We start from the raw sequence: 24,138 nt of genomic DNA, 5'->3' as shown, positions 1-24,138 counted from the left end.
TCTATTTATTATGTTAATATGTACCTATTGTACTACTTCTGGACAGCAGAACCAGGTAAGTATGAAATAAATTAAACATTAAAGTATGGCATGCGAAGTGTACGCCAAGGACCCAAACCAAGAAGCTGTGTGATAGCATAAGCTTCCAGCTCTTATCGGACCCCTTCTCCTGGCAAGAACAGAATCGTAAATTCAAGTGAAAATATTGATTTTCACGTTGCGAATTTAAGTGAAATATTTATCACGTCCGCAATACAAATGCACCTTGTGACTATTATTTTTTTCAAATTATTGTAACCAGTGTATAAATAAGAATAATGTGTTGTGAAATGCTTAAGTGTAATAAGAAACAGTAAGGAGATTCAGCTTATGTTCTTGCTGTGTTGTATTTGTTACTGTTTGTGTCATGTCACTGGTGCTGGGCTGGGTGGGCACTGTATGATGTACTGTAAGTGATAGTGAGGTTATGACACAGAGAGATTGAGAAGTCAGGAGGAGGTGGGTGAGGTTAGTGCGCAGAGAGAGAGAGTGGTCAGGAGGAGGCGGATGAAGTTTGGGCGCAGAGATAGAGCGAGGTCAGGAGGAGGATGGTGAGGTTTGGGCAGAGAGAAAGAGAGATGTCTGTAGGAGGTGTGTGACGTTAGGCCACAGAGAGAGATAGATGTCAGGTGGAGGTGAGTGAGGTTTGGGCTTAGAGAGAGAGAGAGGGGTCAGGAGGTGGTGGGTGATGTTTGGGGGCAGAGAGAGAGAGAGAGAGGTCAGGAGGTGGTGAGTGAGGTTAAGGACGGTGCAGAGAGAGATACAGGTCAGGAGGAGGTGGGTGAGGTTTGGGCGCAGAGAGAAAGAGAGGCCAGGAGGAGGTGGGTAAGGTTAAGGTGCAGAGAGAGAGGTCAGGAGAAGGTGGATGAGGTTAGGGCGCAGAGAGAGAGCGAGAGAGAGAGGTCAGGAGGTGGGTGAGGTTAGGGAGCAGAGAGAGAGAGGTCAGGAGGTGGGTGAGGCTAGGGTGCAGAGAGAGAGAGGTCAGGAGGAGGTTGGTGAGGCAACGCGTAAGCTGGCTCTCACAATCTGCTCCCACTCCGATGATGCCTTAAGCTGGCATACACTATCAGATTTGGTTCATTGGAATGAATATCTGGTAATGGATGAGAGCAACTGACAATTGGCTACTTGCTCCTAAACACTGGATAATGGACAAGACCTGTTCAGACAAATTGGTTAAATCACAGATTTAACCAAATTGTATGATCAACAGTTTTTGTCCATTTTCCAGTGTTTGGGAGCCAATGGCGATTATCTGCCAGATAATTGTATAGTGTATGCCCAGCCTAATGGTGGGTACACACTGATAGATATATCTGCAGATATATCTATGGACGGATCAGGCAGTGTGCTGTGCATACACACTGCCCAATCCATCGGGGACTGACGTCATGACCTGGGCTGGTGCATACACACGCCTCCCAGTTCAGCTGTCACTCACCACCGGCTGCCGCAGCATGTTTACGGGTGGTCGGCTGATTGCCTGTACACACACAGCAATGCACCAATATATCTGTAGATATATTAGCCGTCGGCTGTGCTGCAGGGCCGACACGATATGTCTGTGAAATACGGAGTTCACATACATATCGCCCATACACACTGGCTGACGGACCCGCGATATATCAGCAGTTCAATAGAAAGGCTGATATATCGGTCAGTGTGTACGGGCCTTAAGTGTGCAAATGATCTTACCTTCCCCAACAGGAAATAGCACAGGCAGCCGTTCTTCAGCGGTTCTTTCTATAACAAGTCCTCATACACAAAAAATCGTTATGGAAGTCAGTTCTGACGTGTTTTGCCCTCAATTGGGGGCAAGAATTTTAGGGACATATGTATATTAACATTTGATTCTTAGTATTAAATTACTCTTACTCATCATATTTGTCTAGGCTTATCTCCCATAATATTTGTCTATACATTTATTTTTCAGTAGTGTATTAGCGCTGTTCCATTTGCTTTAGATTGGTTGTAAATGCAAAGACATTGGCAAATATTTCCAAATAATTAATTTTTTAATGTGTGTATGATTTAGGCTGAGCATCATTTTGGTATTGAATCTTCATTTTGTAGGTAGGAATGGGCGTAGAACAACCTGTAGCCAATCAGATCACCAAAAGTTGGGACCTGCTCAACTCATTATTATTATTACAGGTTGAGTATCCCATATCCAAATATTCCGAAATATGGAATATTCCGAAATACGGACTTTTTTGAATGAGACTGAGATAGTGAAACCTTTGTTTTTTGATGGCTCAATGTACACAAACTTTGTTTAATACTCAAAGTTATTAAAAATATTGTATTAAATGACCTTCAGGCTGTGTGCATAAGATGTATATGAAATATAAATGAATTGTGTGAATGTACACACACTTTGTTTAATGCACAAAGTTATAAAAAATATTGGCTAAAATGACCTTCAGGCTGTGTGTATAAGGTGTATATGTAACATAAATGCATTCTGTGCTTAGACTTAGGTCCCATCGCCATGATATCTCCTTATGGTATGCAATTATACCAAAATACGGAAAAATCCGATATCCAAAATACCTCTGGTCCCAAACATTTTGGATAAGGGATACTCAACCTGTATCATTATTATTGTCATTGATTTATAAGGATACAATGTGGTAGTCATTCAATGGCGTGTAGCAGCATGGGGTAAATCCTGCAGGCAGGAGTGGGAGCTGGTTATTGGGAAGGAGATGGTTTGAAGGTAATAGGCAGATTTAGAAGGTGTGAGAGAGTTTTTCAAGATGTGATCTGAGACCTGTACAGGGGTATCTGTACATTAAGCACGAGTTGTTAATTTGGATTTTAGAGGAGATCAAGAGCTAGTATTTAAACTTTCAGAGGTGGAGAATTAAGAGAGGAATATTTAGAAAAGATAAATTGAGTGGCCAAACCTACGAAAACTGAATTTTTAGCTTTAAAGCATCCAGGAACATTTAAACTGAATGCAATATTAGTTAATACCTATAGGGCTGCAACGTAAGTTTAGATTCAAATTGAGATGGGAGTCAATTTTGTAGCACATTTGTCTTTAATAATATATTTCCTTTGAACTGTTTTAATTTTGTTAATACATTATTTATATTTGTGATTCCAAAATTAGATACATTTAGACTGATCGTGCAAGTGAGTTTTACAAACGAGATCCAATATAACCCACCCTAAGGGCCTAATTCAGCATGGATCGTAGATGTGCGATTTCATTTTACCTATCACACTGACATGCAGGGTCTTGTCCCCCGCAAACATGCGAAAGCATCGTACGACAGGTTGCTCTCTGCCTACGCAGCCTAGCTGCTAAGACAGACGGCAACCCGCCATCTTTTGGGTCGTAGCGGTCTGCCCCGCAAATGGTCCGGACACACCTGTGTTGTCAGGACTGTGCCCCCCCCCCAACGCTGCTGCAATGCCCCTAAAACACCACCACAACGCCCCCTACTGCCCCATGTACGCTTCTACCTGTCAATCAGACGGAGGCGTTCGCACATGTGAGATGTCATCATCTTGCAAACACTGCCACAGCAGCGTTCCATGCTGAATTAGGCCCTAAATGGAAACTTCCTTCTAGACAATGATTATAATACATTATGCTGGATTAAGTATAGTTTTGAGACATTTATAATGCTTGGAGGAAAGGGAAAAGACCCACTAAATATGATATTGGCATTACCAGGTTTTAGAGAAATAATCCCTAAAATGTCAGTTCACCCTTCTCTGTATCTTGTTTTCTGCAGACCTCTGGTAACACTGACAAAGAGACTGAAGAGGAGAAGCAATTCATGAACATCTTTAAGCAAATTGCAGGGGATGTGAGTACTGAAACAGTTAATATTGTATGTCTGGTCCAATGTTTTCAGTAACCCCTTCTCCTTTATTTACTCTGTATTCCCAGATAGCCTGTGAGTTATTTCTGCTGTGAGTCAGGGGTGCCCCAAGGATCAGGGACTTAAAAATGGGGCAGCAGCATTTTTAAACAGCCCTCCAATTAAATAAAAAATTAATTAACCTGCCCCCTCCCCCGCACACCTCCCCCCCCTCCCCCCCCCCCTCCATGCGATTACTGGTCACTTGGTCTGGTCCCATTAATGCCGTGATCCACCAGTCTAGTCCAGCCCTCCCTTCCTTCCTTCCTTGTTTTTTGCCACTGCCTCATCCCAGATGTCTCTGCTCTGCTATGTGCTCCATACCTTCAGGACGGGGCAATGGTGATGGAGATGACTCTGAGGATGAGGGAGGGATGAGGAAAAGGTAATAATGAGATCAATTTTATGGACCGCAATAAAGGCTTTTTCTCTACGTACCAGACAGCTGAGTGCCGCCGTTACATAGTTAACTACGTTTGGATGGCAATATCCCTGGAGGGCACCGCAGCAAGTAATCATCACCCAGAAATGAGTGCCGAGCCTGCCAGTTGTGTGTGTGTGTGTGTGTGTGTGTGTGTGTGTGTGTGTGTGTGTGTGTGTGTGTTATGCAGGGTTGTATTTGTAGCAGTTTGGAGGTTGAGTGGGGGCCCCAGAGTTATCAGTGTGGCTTCTAAGTGGTCCTCCCATACACAGCCATGAGTTTTAACCGTGTTAGTAGGACAAACTTCAGGAGTCCTAAACAAATTGCTACACTGAGTAGCCTTTGAGACTTGAGTGTTGGCACACTGCTTGAATTCGTAAGCATTTGGTACAAATTAGAGAACACATCATAATAAGTAGTGATGTGCACCGGACATTTTTTGGGTTTTGTGTTTTGGTTTTGGATTCGGTTCCGCGGCCGAGTTTTGGATTCGGACGCGTTTTGGCAAAACCTCCCTGAAATTTTTTTGTCTGATTCGGGTGTGTTTTGGATTCGGGTGTTTTTTTTTACAAAAAACCCTCAAAAACAGCTTAAATCATAGAATTTGGGGGTCATTTTGATCCCATAGTATTATTAACCTCAATAACAATAATTTCCACTCATTTCCAGTCTATTCTGAACACCTCACACCTCACAATATTATTTTTAGTCCTAAAATTTGCACCGAGGTCGTTGGATGACTAAGCTAAGTGACCCAAGTGGCCGACACAAACACCTGGCCCATCTAGGAGTGGCACTGCAGTGTCAGACAGGATGGCAGATTTAAAAAATAGTCCCCAAACAGCACATGATGCAAAGAAAAAAGAGGTGCAATGAGGTAGCTGTGTGACTAAGCCAAGCAACCCAAGTGGCCGACACAAACACCTGGCCCATCTAGGAGTGGCACTGCAGTTTTCTAGCGAGAGGATGAGTGCTTCCATCCTCATGTGAATCTGAACCACTAGCCATGAACATAGGCCAGGGCCTCAGCCATTCCTTGCCACTCCGTGTCGTAAATGGCATATTGGAAAGTTTACGCTTCTCATCAGACGCTTTTAATTTAGATTTTTGGGTCATTTTACTGAACTTTTGTTTTTTGGATTTTACATGCTCTATACTATGACATTGGGCATTGGCCTTGGCAGACGACGTTGATGGTATTTCATCGTCTCGGCCATGACTAGTGGCAGCAGCTTCAGCATGAGGTGGAAGTGGATCTTGATCTTTCCCTATTTTACCCTCCACATTTTTGTTCTCCATTTTTTAATGTGTGGAATTATATGCCAGTAATATATTAATAGCAATGGCCTACTGTACCGTACTGCTATATATTATATACTGGTGGTCAGCAAAATTATGCACTGTCCTCCTACTATATATACTGCGCACACCAACTAAAATGCACCACAGGTATGGATGGATAGTACACTTGACGACACAGAGGTAGGTAGAGCAGTGGCCTACTGTACCGTACTGCTATATATTATATACTGGTGGTCAGCAAAATTGTGCACTGTCCTCCTACTATATATACTGTGCACAACAACTAAAATGCACCACAGGTATGGATGGATAGTATACTTGACGACACAGAGGTAGGTAGAGCAGTGGCCTACTGTACCGTACTTCTATATATTATATACTGGTGGTCAGCAAAATTATGCACTGTCCTCCTACTATATATACTGCGCACAACAACTAAAATGCACCACAGGTATGGATGGATAGTATACTTGATGACACAGAGGTAGGTAGAGCAGTGGCCTACTGTACCGTACTGCTATATATTATATACTGGTGGTCAGCAAAATTATGCACTGTCCTCCTACTATATATACTGCGCACAACAACTAAAATGCACCACAGGTATGGATGGATAGTATACTTGACGACACAGAGGTAGGTAGAGCAGTGGCCTACTGTACCGTACTGATATAATACTGGTGGTCACTGGTCAGCAAAATTCTGCACTGTCCTCCTACTATATACTACAATGCAGCACAGATTTTCAGGCAGCGTTTTTCAGGCAGAGAACGTATAATACTGGTGGTCACTGGTCAGCAAAACTCTGCACTGTCTTCCTACTATATAATACTGGTGGTCCCCAGTCCCCACAATATAGCACACTGAGCACAGATATTTGCAGCACACTGAGCACAGATATGGAGCGTTTTTCAGGCAGAGAACGTAGATATTTTCAGCACACTGAGCACAGATATTTGCAAGCACACTGAGCACAGATATTTGCAGCACACTGAGCACAGATATTTGCAGCACACTGAACACAACTGAGAGAACGCTGCACACGTCCTCTCCCTATCATCTCCAATGCATGAGTGAAAATGGCGGCGACACGCGGCTCCTTATATAGAATATAAATCTCGCGAGAATACGACAGCGGGGTGATGACGTTCGGGCGCGCTCGGGTTAACCGAGCAAGGCGGGAGGATCCGAGTCTGCCTCGGAGCCGTGTAAAATGGGTGAAGTTCGGGGGGGTTCAGATCCCGAGGAACCGAACCCGCTCATCTCTAATAATAAGGCATTAGAAGCCTGAGCAGTTTTAGTTGTGAAATACAACAAAGGCCCTCATTCAGCTTCAGTAGCAGAATCTGCTAAATCGCAAAATCTGCTTCTGAAAAAAATCTCATACTGGGATTTAAAAATGCGAATGCAAAACTGGCAGTGCGACCATCAGGCTTACCGGTAGCCCCCCTGCATACACAGCATGGCTGCATATACAGGTGCACCGGTGCCATGTTTTCCCCCTGCAGCAGCCATGTGTGACATCAAACATCAGACATAAAAAATTAATAGTGATGCATCTACTGTAAGTGTGAAAATCTTTACAATGCATATTCTGGATAGGAGCAGGGCCATCATAACGTATAGGCACACTGGACAGCTGACCAGGGCCTCACAATTCTAGGGGCCTCTGAGCAGTAGCAGGTGATGGTCACACAATCAGTGTGGCAAGGCAGCATTCTCTACCTGCCTCTCAGACTGTAGCTATACAGTGAATAGCTGTCAGCATGCTGATTGGTAGAACTCTGGAGCTATTCCCCAGTGCTGACAGCCATTCAATGTATGAAAGCATGTAGAGAGATGGCATAGGACTTCAGGAGAGGCATGTTAGGATTTTTTATAATTGGTTGTGTAGGGGCACCACTGCATTGCTTTACCCAGGGACTTCAAGGCTGTTAAGATGTCCCTGGATAGGAGTAAAGTGAAGACTAATATGAAGAAATCTACACGTGCTTTGTTTATTATATTTATAACCCTTTGAATGGTATTCATTGCTTGCTTTTAAATGTAACTTACTATCATTGTATCATTTACAATTACATGCCTTTACTGAATGTGGACATAGGTGGTCTTTCCGAGTTGTTCGCTCGTTGCCGTTTTTTGCAACGGAGTGATTAGGTGGAAAATGCGCATGCGTATGGTACGCAGCGCGCATGTGTTCAGTAATTTAACACAAAACTTTGGAGATTTGCACAAGCTCGAGCGATGTTTTTTCAACGCTCGAGTGATCGTAGTGTGATTGACGGGAAGTGGGTGTTTCTGGGCGGAAACTGGCCGTTTTCAGGGAGTGTGCTAAAAAACGCAGGCATGGCAGGTAAAAACGCAGGAGTGGCTGGAGAAACAGGGGAGTGGCTGGCCGAACGCAGGGCATGTTTGTGACGTCAAACCAGGAACTAAACGGACTGAGGTGATCGCAGTCTAGGAGTAGGTCTGGAGCTACTCAGAAACTGCAAGGAATTATTTAGTAGCAGTTCTGCTAACCTTTCGTTTGCTATTCTGCTAAGCTAATATACACTCCCAGATGGCGGCGGCCTAGCGTTTGCAATGCTGCTAAAAGCAGCTAGCGAGCGAACAACTCGGAATGACCACCATAATCACAAACAGCTAAAATGATATTGCTAATGTATTTATATACTGTACATTTATACAGTATAGCCAGGTATAGCTAATAATTTAGAAAATTGCACTGAAGGAAGCAGTGATTACTATATTTCTGTTTTGCGTCTTTTCTAGGATTTGGAAATTAGTGCTGAAGAACTTCAAACCGTTCTGAACAAAATAGTTAATAAGCGTAAGTACCATTCAGTCTATGTATCTATGTTTGCAGAAACCACAAAGTTAAGAAGAAAACATTATATCAGGCAGTCACGCTTAGAATGTTCAACACTCAACATGATAGAGAATGATACATACACACATGTAGCCACGCTCACCGTGGCTATATCATGTCGCGACCGCACCTTGTTAGGCGCGACCACGTCTTTAACCCGCACGCGCCCCATTCACATGAATGGGAGCAGTACTTGCCGCAGCTCAGCAGAGCTATGCACACGGACGCACCTAGCAGCTCCAAGAGTGCTCGTTCTGCACAGATGTAGCTATAATGAGCGTGGCTTCATCTGTACTGTATAAGATCTACAGTGGTAAGTTTAGCAGTTTCTTTCAATTTCATACCATTACATTAGAATATTTGAAATTATCTGAAGACATCAAAATTGTTGTAAACAAGTTAACAAGATAAATCTGAAACTAATACTTTATGCTTATTATTGACTACAGCTGTCATAGAAAAGCCTACATAAGCAGATGCAGTAGGGGGTCCAATCCAGTTTCTTTTCATTTCAAATTCAACATTTGATTAAAAAAAAGATTGTAATCTTTTATTTTATGGGGGAAATAATTGCATTCAAACTTAAAAAGCTCCTTGCCACACTAAGAGTAATAGTCTCGAAAATAAGCATATAGCGGAGACTTTGGAATGCATTATCAGGGCAATGTATTAAAAATCAGATGCTGGAACATGAACTCCAATAGGAACCTCTGCCGATTTATGCTAAAGAGTAAAGGTTTTGCTTATGCGATCACTTTACTTCTAGGTTCGGACTCAGCTATGCTACACATGGGCGGCTGTTCATTGGTGCATGTGCAGATATCTGTTTTAGATACAACCAACCTGGGCCAAAATTTACTAAAAAATCGAGTTTGTCCGATTTGTGGTTTTTTTTCTAAGTCCCAACACGGGAATTCACTAAGCACAAATCTCGTCAGTGTTTGGACTATTCATAATGGTTTGAATGACAAAGTTCAGAAATACGAATGAATAGACCATCGGTCAAACGCGGCTGTTATTTCCTACAACACGGGTATTCACTATTCATTCGTATTTGGGTGTTAGTCTCTGAGTGCTCAAATGCGGGTGTATTTTTTTGCGAATCGTTAAAAAAAGCAGCAAAAAAATAGACCTGCTTTTTCCAGTCGAGTTTGGATAACCATGCACGGATCAGTGAGATCTGTGCATGGTTATCTATGGGAAAGGGTCTGTTTAATGTAAAAACTGGGGGAAAAATTGCGTGGGGTCCCCCCTCCTAAGCATAACCAGCCTCGGGCTCTTTGAGCCGGTCCTGGTTGCAAAATATGGGGGGGAAATTGACAGGGGTTCCCCCATATTTTAACAACCAGCACCGGGCTCTGCGCCTGGTCCTGGTGCCAAAAATACGGGGGACAAAAAGCGTAGGGGTCCCCCGTATTTTTGGAACCAGCACCGGGCTTCACCAGTCAGAGAGATAATGCCACAGCCGGGGGACACTTTTATATAGGTCCCTGCGGCCCTGGCATTAAATCACTAACTAGTCACCCCTGACGGGGTACCCTGGAGGAGTGGGAACCCCTTAAATCAAGGGGTCCCCCCCTCCAGCCACCCAAGGGCCAGGGGTGAAGCCCGAGGCTGTCCCCCCCATCCAAGGGCTGCGGATGGGGGGCTGATAGCCTTGTGAAAAAAATAGAATATTGTTTTTTGTAGCAGTACTACAAGTCCCAGCAAGCCTCCCCTGCAAGCTGGTACCTGGATAACCACAAGTACCAGCATGTGGTGGAAAAACGGGCCTGCTGGAACCTGTAGTACTACTACAAAAAAAATACCCAAATAAAAACAGAACTCACACACCTTGAAAGTACAACTTTATTACATACATGCACACCTACATTCACACATACTTACTTATGTTCACACGAGGGTCGGTCCACTTCTCCAAGTAGAATCCATGGGTTACCTGAAAATAAAATTATACTCACAAAAATCCAGTGTAGATCTGTCCTCTTCTGAGCTTGTAATCCACGTACTTGGCAAAAAAACAAACCGAAAAACCCGAACCACGCACTGAAAGGGGTCCCATGTTTACACATGCGACCCCTTTCCCTGACTGCCGGGACCCCCCGTGACTCCTGTCAAAGAGAGTCCCTTCAGCCAATCAGGGAGCGCCACGTCGTGGCACTCTCCTGATTGGCTGTGTGCTCCTGAGCTGTCAGTCAGGCTGCGCACGGCAGAGATACAATGTTGCGCCTATGCGCTCCATTGTATCCAATGGTGGGAACTTTGCGGTTAGCGGTTGACCGAAAGTAACCTCACCGCTGACCGCAAAGTTCCCACTTGTGGTTCTCCAAGTACCAGCTTGCGGGGGAGGCTTGCTGGGACTTGTAGTACTGCTACAAAAAACAATATTCTATTTTTTTAACAAGACTATCAGCCCCCCATCCGCAGCCCTTGGATGGGGGGGACAGCCTCGGGCTTCACCCCTTGCCCTTGGGTGGCTGGAGGGGGGGACCCCTTGATTTAAGGGGTTCCCACTCCTCCAGGGTACCCCGGCCAGGGGTGATTAGTTAGTGATTTAATGCCAGGGCCGCAGGGACCTATATTAAAGTTTCCCCCGGCTGTGGCATTATCTCTCATTATATGACTAGTGGAGCCCATTGCTGGTTCCAAAAATACGAGGGACCCCTATGCTTTTTGTCCCCCGTATTTTTGGCACCAGGACCAGGCGCAGAGCCCGGTGCTCGGTGTTAAAATATGGGGGAACCCCTGTCAATTTCCCCCCCATATTTTTGCAACCAGGACCGGCTCAAAGAGCCCAAGGCTGGTTGTGCTTAGGAGGGGGGACCCCACGCAATTTTTTTCTTGATTTTTAACACTTTCATTTTTTTTAAAAAGGTGCACAATGAAGCCCTGCACGGATCTCACAGATCCGGCCGGGATTCCTTGTGTTTTGTCAGGCAGTGTTTTACTCATCACTCCCGTAAAACACTGCCTGACATTACGAATCACATCGACATCGGAAAAAACTAATGTGGAAAACTCGGCAGCTTAGTAACTGACCGTATCAGGATTCAAAAAGTTGCAGTAAAATGCACCCGATACCATTCGAGTTCAAACACCCTTAAAAACGGCTAAAACACGAATATTTGTAAATTTTGGCCCTGGTAGGGATCACAAGGTCTTTGTTGGTAAGTGGGGTACACAGGCACATTACACATTATAAGGAGACTGCGGTACACTGCTATTTTTTTTATGTTAAATGTGGGAGATCAAAAATCTGCAAATCTCCTACTTTTAACATTGGTAAAAATATACTTTAATAATGAGGAAACTGCTGTTTCAGCATTAATTATGGGGTAGAATAGCTTGACAAATAGATCCTTAGGGTGGTGTCATGCAGGTCCATTTTATTCTCTGTACAGAGCACGGCTAATTATTCCAGATTGAGGTAATTTATTTCTATGAGTAAAATAGACGTGATGTCAGCACTTTAATCACTCAAGCTACTTCAAAAACAAGTGTCCAACACAGTTTAACTGAAACTGATTAGTTATTCATAGAACCTACTGTATAACAAATGCTTTCAGTACTCCTTATAAGCTGGGCTGGAAAAGCCCTAGGCTTTATCCAGGGCCTGATTAAGGGTTTCAGATGCCCTAGCCCACAGGTTCTCAAACTCGGTCCTCAGGACCCCACACAGTGCATGTTATGCAGGTAACCCAACAGGTGCACAGGTGTATTATTACTCACTGCCACATTTTAAAAGGTCCGCAGGTGGAGCTAATTATTTCACTTGGGATTCTGTGAGGAGACCTGCAAAACATGCACTGTGTGGGGTCCTGAGGACCGAGTTTGAGAACCTGTGCCCTAGCCTAATGTATTTGTAGCGCTATTCATGCTCAGTAAATCACCATTCATACCGCACATGCGCAAGTATTGAAGGTTATTCAACTGACATGTTTGACCTTGGCTTCTAACAATATTTGCAGAGTGCAAAGGAGACTTTACCGCTGTTGTGCCAACTTTTGCTGCAGTCGCGTTTTCTTATTTATGCCAATGCCACCTCCAATTTTCAAACTTCTGAGACATGCATTTGCAGCGTCTTAGGATAGTGGAATTATATCACTGTGCTTATTTAAATGCACAATCGGTGACACCATCGAATCATATGCTGAATCTCTGTACACAGATAACCGAGACACATGCGCTGTGCGATTCAGACCTGTGCACAAACTAAATACATCAGCTGTTTTTGTGCAACATCACTATCTATCACTGAATCATGCCCTAGGTTTCAGCCTAATCAGCCTAATGGTTGATCATGCACTGGCTTGTTCAGCTGATATATCACTGTGAAAATTAGGCATGAAGGCTTCTGAAGTCAGAAAAGCACCTGTCTAACATCACTCTAAAGATGGGTACACCTGGCAAATAGGTCACCCATTCGGTTGATCTGCTGACCTGTCTAAAGATTGGTAAGATACACTTACTAATTGTCCCCCCGATGTGTTGTGCCTGACGTCACAACTGGGCAGGCATTTATATCTGCCCACCCAGTTATAATGTCAGTTACCGGCGGTCCCTGCAGCAAGTGTATGAGTGGTCGGCAGACCTCTCATACACATAGCCAGATGTGGCGCTATATATGTACACACCCACCGAAGGGCTTGCTATATAGTGGCCTTTTGATTGAACAGCTGATATATTGCTCAAAGTTTACCCAGCTTAAGGGCAAAATGAAATTAGCAACAATGGCAAAGATGCGATTACATAATCGCACATTGTAACTGGTTAATTTTCATGGCAAGATTTACAGTTGGGCAGCCTAGGTGCCTGTCTAGGTCCCACTTGTCCCATGGGGCCAAGCCTTGGTTGGGGGCACCCTGCTTGCGGGAGGATTGGGGAATCTTAGGGTTGCCGCTGTCAACTTGGTCAGATCTGGTGGGTTGTGGGTCACCCCCTCTGGTTCTCCTTCCCTTTTCTTGATATTCACTGGCCACCAGTCACCAGTCTTAGGTGGTCATTCCGAGTTGTTCGCTCTTGGCCGATTTTCTCTATATTGCGATTAGTCGCTTACTGCGCATGCGCAAGGTTCGCAGAGCGCATGCGCTTAGTTATTTTACACAAAAGTTAGGTATTTTACTCACGGCATAACGAGGATTTTTCATCGTTCTGGTGATCGGAGTGTGATTGACAGGAAGTGGGTGTTTCTGGGCGGAGACTGGCCGTTTTCTGGGAGTGTGCGAAAAAACACTGGCGTTTCTGGAAAAAACGCAGGAGTGTCTGCAGAAACTGGGGAGTGTCTGGGCGAACGCTGGGTGTGTTTGTGATGTCAAACCAGGAACGAAACTGACTGAACTGATCGCAATGGCTGAGTAAGTCTGGAGCTACTCAGAAACTGCTAAGAATTTTCTATTCGCAATTCTGATAATCTTTCGTTCGCAATTCTGCTAAGCTAAGATACACTCCCAGAGGGCGGCGGCCTAGCGTGTGCAATGCTGCTAAAAGCAGCTAGCGAGCGAACAACTCGGGATGAGGGCCTTAGGTACTTGAGGGATTTGTCATTGAAGCTCAGCCTTCTTTTATGTCACTTAAGATCATAAACATAAAGGATTATGGAGAATATACTATAGTGTATATATATATATATATATATATATATATATATATAAATAAATAGATAGATAGATAGATAGATAGATAAAAATTGATGTATGTATGTGTATATGTGTGTATGTTCCAGCATAACTCTGGAATGCCTGGAGCAATTTACACCAAACTTGGTACACATATGACTTACACACTGGAAAAAAATACTGTGGGGGGTGAGACACCCCCAGCACCCCTAGGGTGGGGGTTGGGAGGGGTTAATGTATAAAAATCTATAGTTTTCGGGGTCACGGAGAGGAATAGTGACACTCCCGATGCCGTTTCAGTCCAAGTTCAGTCTGGTGACAAAACCTTTTGATGTTGGGCAGTGCACAGCAGGCAATGGCTGGGAGTGTGATTTCCTCAGGGAAAGATGTTAATCACGGGAAATTTCCTTATTCCATATGTAAAGTGGTAGGGATTGGTATGGGTTTGGAACCTGTATTTATTTATGTATCTGGTTTGATTGATATACGAATCCTGAATGGTATATGCAGGAAAAGGATGAGGAACATTTGCATTTTGAAGCTATGTGATAAATGTGTCAAAGGCAAATTGTAAACTACCAGCTGGTAAGGAATAGAGTTTAAATGACACTAAACTTTGTGTGTGACGGGAAGGAGTAAATTGCTTCATGCACTTATATCCTTTTAAAATGTAATTTATTTATTTATATTTTGTAAGATATCCTGATTGGATGGAAAGTACTCAGGGGGTACTACCCCCTGAGATGCAGTGTGGTTTTTCTGTAGAAAAAGAGGAGGCTTGTGAGACCCCAAGGGTATTATACCATTTTCACTCTGCTGTAAACATCTGCTGTATTGCTGAGTTCTTTTCAGAACTATTTTTGGTGAATAAACATCTTCTACCTCAAGACGACCACTTCATTTTGTGACCTACAGGGCTAGGCAAAACCTAGCTCCATTTTCCGGCTGTACAGGGTACACCCAGCGTCTCCTAGCTCTGCCTTCTGCCTGCTACCGTGCTGTGCTTAGGCAAGCGATGATTGGGGATTCATCAACACCACACAGGGGTGGTAAGACATCATGTCAACGCATACAGAGCAGAACCGTGTTTCCATACACCACGGCAGGGAGGAGTCTGGTGGTGGCAGCGTAGTACCCACCCACTGTGCAGTGAGTGGAGTCAGTAACAAGCGGTTACTGATGGTAAACGGGAATCCCCAAATTGCCCGGGTCCCATGTGATCTAAATCTCCATTCTGTGACTGAGGACAGGACATGAAGCAGTGATGGCTCTTGTATTGGACCATCTGGTCACAGAAATTGGTGGCTTAGCAGTGGGATAATCCCAGGCGGTTTTTCGGTCACCGGATTGGAGAAGCCGAGTTACTCAGGAAAGGAGTAACTGCAGCTCAGGAGAAAGCACAAAATGGCGGACTTTAGCGGAATGTCTAAGGACTATCTGGAGATAATGTGTCTACATAAGGGTGTGGATATCTGTAATAGCACCCCTGTGTCACGGCGGCTGTCGGCTTCTGGCTCAACAGCGGCTCTCTTCTCCTGCGCTCACGCGGCGGTGTCTCTCCTTACACCGTTGCATTCCCCGTCACTGCAGCGAGGCTCCAAGCAGCCGCGTCTCTCCCGGCTCGCTCCCTGGACACATGGCTGTGCTCTCTGCTCTTCCCACCCACTTCCTGGGTGCAGCGGTGCCTCTACTGCCCGGCGATGGTGATGGCCCCATCTTCTCCCTTCTAGTGCAGCAGCGGTCAGCCCTCCTCTTGCCGTGAGCTCCTCCTCTCCTCTTTTCCGCCCTCCAATCCTGGTGGTCCCTGCTTTTCCCGCTCCCTGCAGGCTGACTCGGCCACCCTGGATCGGATCTTAGTGCCCCTCATTTCAGCCTCCTCTGAGGCCGTTGCCAGGCAACCAGGGAAAAGGAATTAACCCTGCAGTGCCTGTACCAGAAAGTCCCTCATGCAGTGCAGATAATTATTGGGGCTGCAATGGCATGCAATAGGAACACCCCAACGTGGGTATCACATATCGCTTTCAACGCATCCAGAAGCGTCATGAGGGTGGCATTCGTGAGCTTTGAGGAGTCCCGCCGAGTGGAGGTAGAGAGCGCTGAGGGCATCAGCATCAAAAAGGATGGCCCACCAGTGGAGCTTCGTATGGAATTAGTGAGACCCACAAGCCCCGCCCTCTATAGCAGCAGCCATGTTTCCCAACAATCCCTAGCAGGGCCAGGATCCCAACGTCCCAGGGGGGGCAGCACGTATAGCCTAGCAGATCGGCTTGCAGAATTGTGGGAAAGGTCAATGGATAAAGAGCGCTTGATAATCATCCAGATGTGGCATGATGAGCGGGCACCACAGGCCGTGGTACCCCAAGAGCCGTTGACCGCTGCTGCAAGCAGATCAGGACGTATACAGTTTGCCAAGTTTGCAGACAGTAATGGAGACATTGATGGACATTTACAAGTTTTTGAAAGGACTTGCAAACTACATGATTTACCCAAGTCGGAGTGGGTGAGACACCTTGTGCCCACTCTGCATGGAGAGGCCTTGGAGGCCTATCGAGGAGTTGCCACGGAGGACTGTGGGGATTACGACGAAGTTGCAAAGACCCTCCTCCAGCGATTCTTCATCACTCCCAAATCCTACAGGAAGAAGTTCTGGGACTTCCCCAAAAACCCTAACAGCACCCATAAGCAGTTTGCCATCCAGCTGCGGCAGTACGTGGTGAAGTGGGTGAAGGATTCTGAAGCCACTACATGGAATGCACTGATTGACCTGATCTTAAGGGAGCAATTCTATCGCAGGTGCGCCCCAGAAGTGAAGGAGTGGGTGCTAGACCGGGAGCCACCCAATTTAAAGATGGCTGCCCAGCTAGCAGATAAGTATGTGGCAATTCGGCCACATGGGCAGAAGCGCCCGACCAGCGGCCAGCCCCAAAGGACTGTACCACCATGGGGACACCCCTCTTCAGCACATCACCCCCAACAACAAGCGTCTTCCAACCCTGGTGCTTTTGGACAGTAATGGCACCGCAGCGACCCTGCAAGTGATCAGAGATCATCGGTACCACGACTCAAGAAGAAGTGCTATGGCTGCAAGGAAATTGGACATCTGAGGATGAACTGTTCCGCCCCCAAGCACCCCAATCCCGGCACGCTTGTTTAACGAGTGGAGATGAGCCTACAGAGACTGTTTCCCCTCCAGTCAGTCCGATGGAGTGTCGCGAGAAACAGGTGCACTCTGAGGAGAGAGTCACCTACATGGCCAAATGGCCCCTAAACAATATGTGGTGGCACCTGCAGCTGGTCCACGTGGGGCTGGGAGTGTGAGTTCCTCAGGGAAAGATGTTAATCGCGGGGAATTTCCTTATTCCATATGTAAAGTGGTATGGATTGGTATGGAATTTGGAACCTATATTTTTTTATGTAGCTGGTTTGATTGATATATGAATCCTGAATGGTATATGCAGGAAAAGGATGAAGAACATTTGTATTTTGAAGCTATGTGATAAATGTATCAAAGGCGAATTGTAAACTACCAGGTTGTAAGGAATGGAGTTTAAATGACACTAAACTTTGTGTGTGACAGGAAGGAATAAACTGCTTAATGCACTTATATCCTTTTAAAATTTAATTTATTTATTTATATTTTGTAAGATATCCTGATTGGATGGAAAGGACTCATGGGGACTACCCCCTGAGATGCAGTGTGGTTTTACTGTATAAAAAGAGGAGGCTTGTGAGACCCCAAGGGTATTACACCATTTTCACTCTGCTGTAAACATCTGCTGTATTGCTGAGTTCTTTTCAGAACTATTTTTGGCGAATAAACATCTTCTGCCTCAATACGAATGCTTCATCTTGTGACCTCTAGGGCTAGGCGAAACCTAGCTCCATTTTCTGGCTGTCCAGGGTACACCCAGCATCTCCAAGCTCCGCCTTCCACCTGCTACTGTGCTGTGCTTAGGCAAGCAACGATTGGGGATTCGTCAACACCACACAGGGGTGGTAAAACAGCGTGCATACAGAGCAGAACCGTGTTTCCAGACGCCGCGGCAGGGAGGAGTCTGGTGGTGGCAGCGTAGTACCCACCCACTGTGCAGTGGGTGGAGTCAGTAACAGGCAGTTACTGACGGTAAGCGGGAATCCCCTAATTGGCCAGGTCCCGTGTGACCTAAATCTCCATTCTGTGACTGGGGGCGGGACGCGAAGTGGTGAGGGCTCTCGTATGGGACCGTCCAGTCACAGCACTTATTTACTACTAGATTGTAAGGCAATCTAATAATACAATTGTTTTTCAGGTAAATTCTTTTTCACAAATAAATCTTGCCCTTTGGACTACCAATAGATGCTGATATTAAAATTCAACTTAAATGTATTCACATTAAAAACATTATAGTCATAAAAAGAATGTACATCCACATACAACTCTGCATAAGAGAAATGGTTACATTTCAATACTTGATAATATTAATCCTTACAAGGTTTTATTCCACTGGCTGAAGCTTTTTTTCTGTGTCGATTTGGGCCTTTATAAAGCAACACTAAACGTTTCGTCCCAAGGACTTCCTCGGGGGTTTTATCAGTTGAAGAATGAACATTCACAGTAAGGACAACTATTTTTTCAAAACCTTTCACAAGATGATGGATGTTCAATACATGGCTCAATCAATAGAAGTAGTTATTCAAATCTTAACCAAGGCTCTAATGGATTTATCCACAACAGTTGTAGGTAAAAAAAAAAAAAACAGCTTGCCTCCACATGTGCTCCCTTTCACAGATCAAACATGTGGGCACACAGAAAAAAATCTTCTCTCTAGTGTCGGGATTGCAGTGCCAGTCACATGACTGCCAGAATCCCACCCTATTAACTCTCCTCCCTCATTATTTACACTTCTAATGTTACAATTCAGTTAATTGGTGACATTACAAAAAACTCATGTAAGTTTTTTTGTACATTTTTAATAAATCAGTAGTGGTATGCACAGTACAAGACAGATCTATTACATCCTTTAATGAGAATTGCAGTAATTGTGCTAGGTATGTATGTATAATGTAACTATAATCCCTGCATTTATTTCACCCACTATAAATCTGAAATCCAGAATTGATCTTTTAAATTGAGACTGTAATCATGGACTTTGTAGGAAAATGTTCTTTCACTAGATTTTATAACAAAATATAAATATATAAAATATTTTGTTATGTAAATAACAAAATGTCAACATATTTAGCATGTCGAAATCCAATTTATAGTCTAACACTATTAACATTTTCTATTGTCCTCATTTGACTATGTCAACAGTGCATATGTCAACATTAACAACCATGACATTATACAGTCCATATTATGGTGTAATCCTTTCGACTGTCGACGTTGTGATTGTTGACTACACCCCCTAAATTTACTGTTACAACAGATAGTTATGTTTTAATGTTAAACCTTATATAACACTATACCTATGAAAAGGATTGTCATTTTTTGTTTTTGTTTTTTATATAGACAAAAACCTGAAGTCTGATGGATTCACTCTAGATTCTTGCCACAGTATGATAGCTCTGATGGATGTATCCTTGTTTTCAATTTAGCGACAGATGTATTTACAGTGGAACTGCAGTATAATCTGCAGATTTTTCTTCAAATTCAGAGCGTTTTTTTTTTAAACAAATGATTCAAATGTTGCTCAATGAACACTGACAAACATCTGTGAAGTCCAAACCGTGTTACTAAACTATTTTAATAAATTATTTTATTTGCCCAATTATAAAATGTGCATGTTACAGCAGGCTTGGTACGTTTATACTATATTAAAAAAAGTCAAAACATAGGGGCCATTCCGATTAGGAGCGAGTCACCTTGTGCAAGCTGTTTTCATTACAAATTCACACCGTGAATTCTATTTGCAGTCTGATTCCAAACTCGCATTGATTTTTCAGCAGAAATGTGCTTTTTTGTACGCAAAATCTTTATTTTAAGGTAAATATGTTGGGAATTGCTTCAAAACTCCTTGGACACCCCCTAATCATTTGGAAGTTTTCAATTAGGTTAATTGATCTAAATGGCTTCAAATTACCCGAAAATAAATATTATTTTATGCACCCCAGATTCAATTATTTATTTAAACAAAAAATAATTGCTTTTGATGAAAAAATGTTTTATTTAAGTTGCCTCAAATTACCCCAAAAGCACCCTTTTAATTAAACAAAATTGTATATCTTTATATTATTTTTGCTTTAAAAATACACCAATCAGACTTAACACCTTTTAAGAGCATCAAGCATTTTCCTTATGCCGACTGACAGCCTTCTACACAGTATGATTCTGTTACAAATGTTTCACTTTTTTAGGGTCCAGGATGGTCTCACCACTATTTTATGTGCTTCTCCCAGATTGCATTTTGTGGAAAATTTGCAAACCCTTAAGGTGTGTACACATGGTGAGATTTGGGCTAACCCCAATTCTCACTATGCGACAGGGGCTAGGTCAGTATCGCAAGCATATAATGACTGTGCTTGCGAAACTGACTATGTGCGATTTTGGCTGTCAATTTTGACTATCTTTTCTACGAGATAGTGAAAATGTACTTGCCTGCACAGTCCATCTAGGCTTGCGATGCCAACCTCATGGGACCGCGCATCGACATCGCATCGGGATCACAAGGTTACTTTCACCTTGCGATCTGCACTAACTTTTCTTACAATTTTGACTATATAGTCAAAATCGTAAGAAAATATCTCACCGTGTGTACACACCATTACAGTAACTGCCACAAATTGGCATTTCTAGTTGGATCTCACAATATTTGGATATGCAAATTCATGCAAAGTCATCAAGTTTCCTGAAACAAACTCACATTCACAGACTCGCACCTAACTTGATTGAGCTCAAATAATTTTCATGCCATATATTTTTCCTCTTATTTTCAAAATACAGTCTAACTAGCAAAATAAGTCACCAAATCAAGCATTAGTGTTGCAAATTCACATGCAATTGCTTTTTTCTTAAAAACTGATGCAGGCTCTTTGCTTGATCGATTTATTTCTTATGAAAAGCTATGTTTCTAGCACTTATAAAAGGCATGGTGGCTCCTTAACCTAAGTTTCTCACAGACAGATGGCTGTGGGCGATTGAATCTGGAGGAATTCCAGCATCTTTGGAAAAAACTCAAGCAGTGGCAGGTAAGGCAGCGCATGAATTGTTACTGCTAGACTACAAACACATTACCCTGAGATTGATGGTGGCAGAAAAGGGGAATACTCGTAATTTTGAAATTACCAAAAATATAAGAACAAATAGTTTTATGCCTGACTGCCACACAGTAGGATATATTAATTATTAGTACCAATCCTTAAAATCCTAGTTTATCATGACATACGGTATATTTTAAATATAAATATATAAATATATATTGGAATATTCAAATAACACTCAATTTTTCTGGTTTTGGATTTTTTAAAATTGGTAAATCAGTTTTTATTCCTACTGTATTATTATTTAACATCAAAATTCAATTCCATTAAATTTTGATCACCTCACAGTTCACATTATTGTTTTCCCCAATATTGGCCAAACACTGCAGTGAGCTGGCTGGCTAAACAAAGTGGCAAAGCAGTGTCACAAACACATATCAGTTTAAAAGAATATAACACATCTATGAAACATAGTGGCAGAGCAGTGGCATGTAGTATTTCAGTTTAATAAACTATTCAACCCTATGGAATGTTTTCATTGCTCAAGAACTAATAGCCTAAAAGTAAAAACCTAGTAGAAAACATAACATTACCAACACTTCTTGCTCCCTTCCTGTATGGTGATTATGTTCAGTGGCCATGAAAGGTAGGTAATGCACAATGTTTCATGTTTGTACGCAAAGGCCGATGTTCCAGCAGCAGAGTGATTATTGGCAGACTGCAATCCGCATGCATCAAGCTGCTGCTGCGATCCTGCACGTAATGAGGGTTCTATGGATAAGTGATTGACAGGAAGTGACCATTTGGAGGTATTAATGAGCAGTTTTCGGGGAGTGGTTAGAAAATCCACAGGCATGTCATGGGCGTTTTCGGGGCGTGTATCTGCCGCCAGTTGCAATCGTGTATGCAGAGAAACATGACCCCTAGCATCACTACTGCTGCAGCCAGTCACATAATCAGCATTTTTATTATGCAACAAGTGTTGGCATTGACAGAAGCAATGCTGCAGCCTACTGAACTATGCATCAGCATGGACCTTTATAACTTGATACTTTGAAACAAATTCAGATACATTTATCTACGTTGTGCAACTACTACTGAAGTAGGCAATTTTTCAATGAGATGTATGTGTATTTTATTTTTTATTTTCTTATATTTATTTGCAGCTAAACTATTTGACCCTTACCAACTCTCAATTTATATCTATCTATCTATCTATATCTATATATATATATAATACATATACCTGTACACTCACCTTATCCCTGGTACGGGTCACTCCCCGTGTCCAGTAGAATCCACTACATGCTTAATACAATACATACTCACCTCATCCTGGGCACCGGTTGGTTCTCTACTCCATGTAGGCATCCAGGGGTTTAAAAAATGAAAAAACAAATGTCTCAAACCGCCTGAACACAAGCTGAGCTATATGTACATGCTGTACATATAGCGCAGCTCCCGCAAGTGGCAGAACCCATGTGAGTTGTATGGTAACCAGCCAGAACACTGTTGATTGACAGTCAGTCCACTCAGCCAATCAGCGGGCTGTTATCATGGTAGTTGCCACTGATTGGCGGCCCTTCACGTGTCAGAACTCCAGATGTACAGAAGCTCATAGCCATAGCTATGTGTCTCTCCCTGAGCTTTTGACCAATGTAAAATTGAGAGGGTGCATATTGCAGATTCCATATTGCAGAATCCCAAATTTCAGCTCTCATTCTCCAACAGTACTTAAAGGGTCTCTTAAGAAATCCATATACATTAATTCTCTATCCCTTAAAGGCCACAAAGAAAAAAATGAACTGCTTAAAAGCGCCAATGTAAAAGTCAGTAGTAATTGTTGATCCCTCATTTGCTGCTATAAAGGTTATGGGGGTAATTCAGACCAGATCATTGCAGCAAATTTGTTAGCAGTTGGGCGAAACTATGTACACTGAAGATATAACATTTGCAGAGAGAGTTACATTTGGGTGGGTTATTTTGTTTCTGTGCAGAGTAAATACTGGCTGCTTTATTTTTACACTGCAATTCAGATTTCAGTTTGAACACACCCCACCCAAATCTTTCTCTCTCTGTACATGTTATATCTTTCCCCCCCCCCTCCTTCCCCTCCGCAGTGCACATGGTTTTGTCCTACTGCTAACAAATTTGCTGCTACGATCAACTCTGAATTACCTCTTATGTGTAGAGATGTGCGGCGGCCACTTTTCGTGTTTTGTGTTTTGGTCCTGGTTCCATGCTCATGTTTTGGATCTGGATTGGTTTTGCCAAAAGCACCCTTTTGTGTTTTGGTTTTAGATCTGGATGATGTTTGAAAAACACATAAAAACAGCTAAAATCACATAATTTTGGGGTAATTTAGATCCTACGGTATTATTAACCACAATAATATTCATTTCCACTCATTTCCAGTCTATTCTGAACACCTCACACCTCACAATATTGTTTTTAGGCCAAAGGTTGCACCGAAGTAGCTGTATGACTAAGCTAAGCAAAACAAGTGTGCGGCACATACACCTGGCCCATCTAGGAGTGGCACTGCAGTGACAGACAGGATGGCAGTTTAAAAAAAAAGGCCCCAAACAGCACATGATGCAAAAAAGAAAAATAGGTGCAATTAGGTAGCTGGATGGCTAAGCTAAGCGACACAAGTGTGCGGCACAAACTCCTGGCCCATCTAGGAGTGGCACTGCAATGGCAGACAGGATGGCACTTAAAAAAAACTAGGCCCCAAACAGCACATCATGCAAAGAAGAAAAAGAGGTGCAATGAGGTAGCTGTATAACTAAGCTAAGCGACACAAGTGTGCGGGACAAACACCTGGCCTATCTA

The 24,138-nt window shown here is 43.3% G+C and overlaps 1 protein-coding gene across 5 annotated transcripts in view; it reads left to right on the top strand.

Moving 5' to 3' along the window:
* Positions 1-24,138, top strand: part of CAPN3 (calpain 3) — a 354,142-nt gene that overhangs the window by 288,299 nt on the left and 41,705 nt on the right. For all 5 annotated transcript variants that reach the window (XM_063947837.1, XM_063947835.1, XM_063947834.1 and 2 more), the window contains 4 exons: positions 3,789-3,863; positions 8,413-8,470; positions 19,616-19,680; positions 21,223-21,291. In XM_063947837.1, coding sequence (XP_063803907.1) covers positions 3,789-3,863; positions 8,413-8,470; positions 19,616-19,680; positions 21,223-21,291 — 267 coding nt within the window. The remainder of the gene's footprint in view (positions 1-3,788; positions 3,864-8,412; positions 8,471-19,615; positions 19,681-21,222; positions 21,292-24,138) is intronic.

This window comes from Pseudophryne corroboree, chromosome 12 (genome assembly GCF_028390025.1).
Source record: "Pseudophryne corroboree isolate aPseCor3 chromosome 12, aPseCor3.hap2, whole genome shotgun sequence".
Classification (NCBI taxonomy): Eukaryota; Metazoa; Chordata; class Amphibia; order Anura; family Myobatrachidae; genus Pseudophryne; species Pseudophryne corroboree.
Note: the sequence above shows the minus strand (reverse complement) of the source record. Positions and strands in the feature narration are given on the sequence as shown.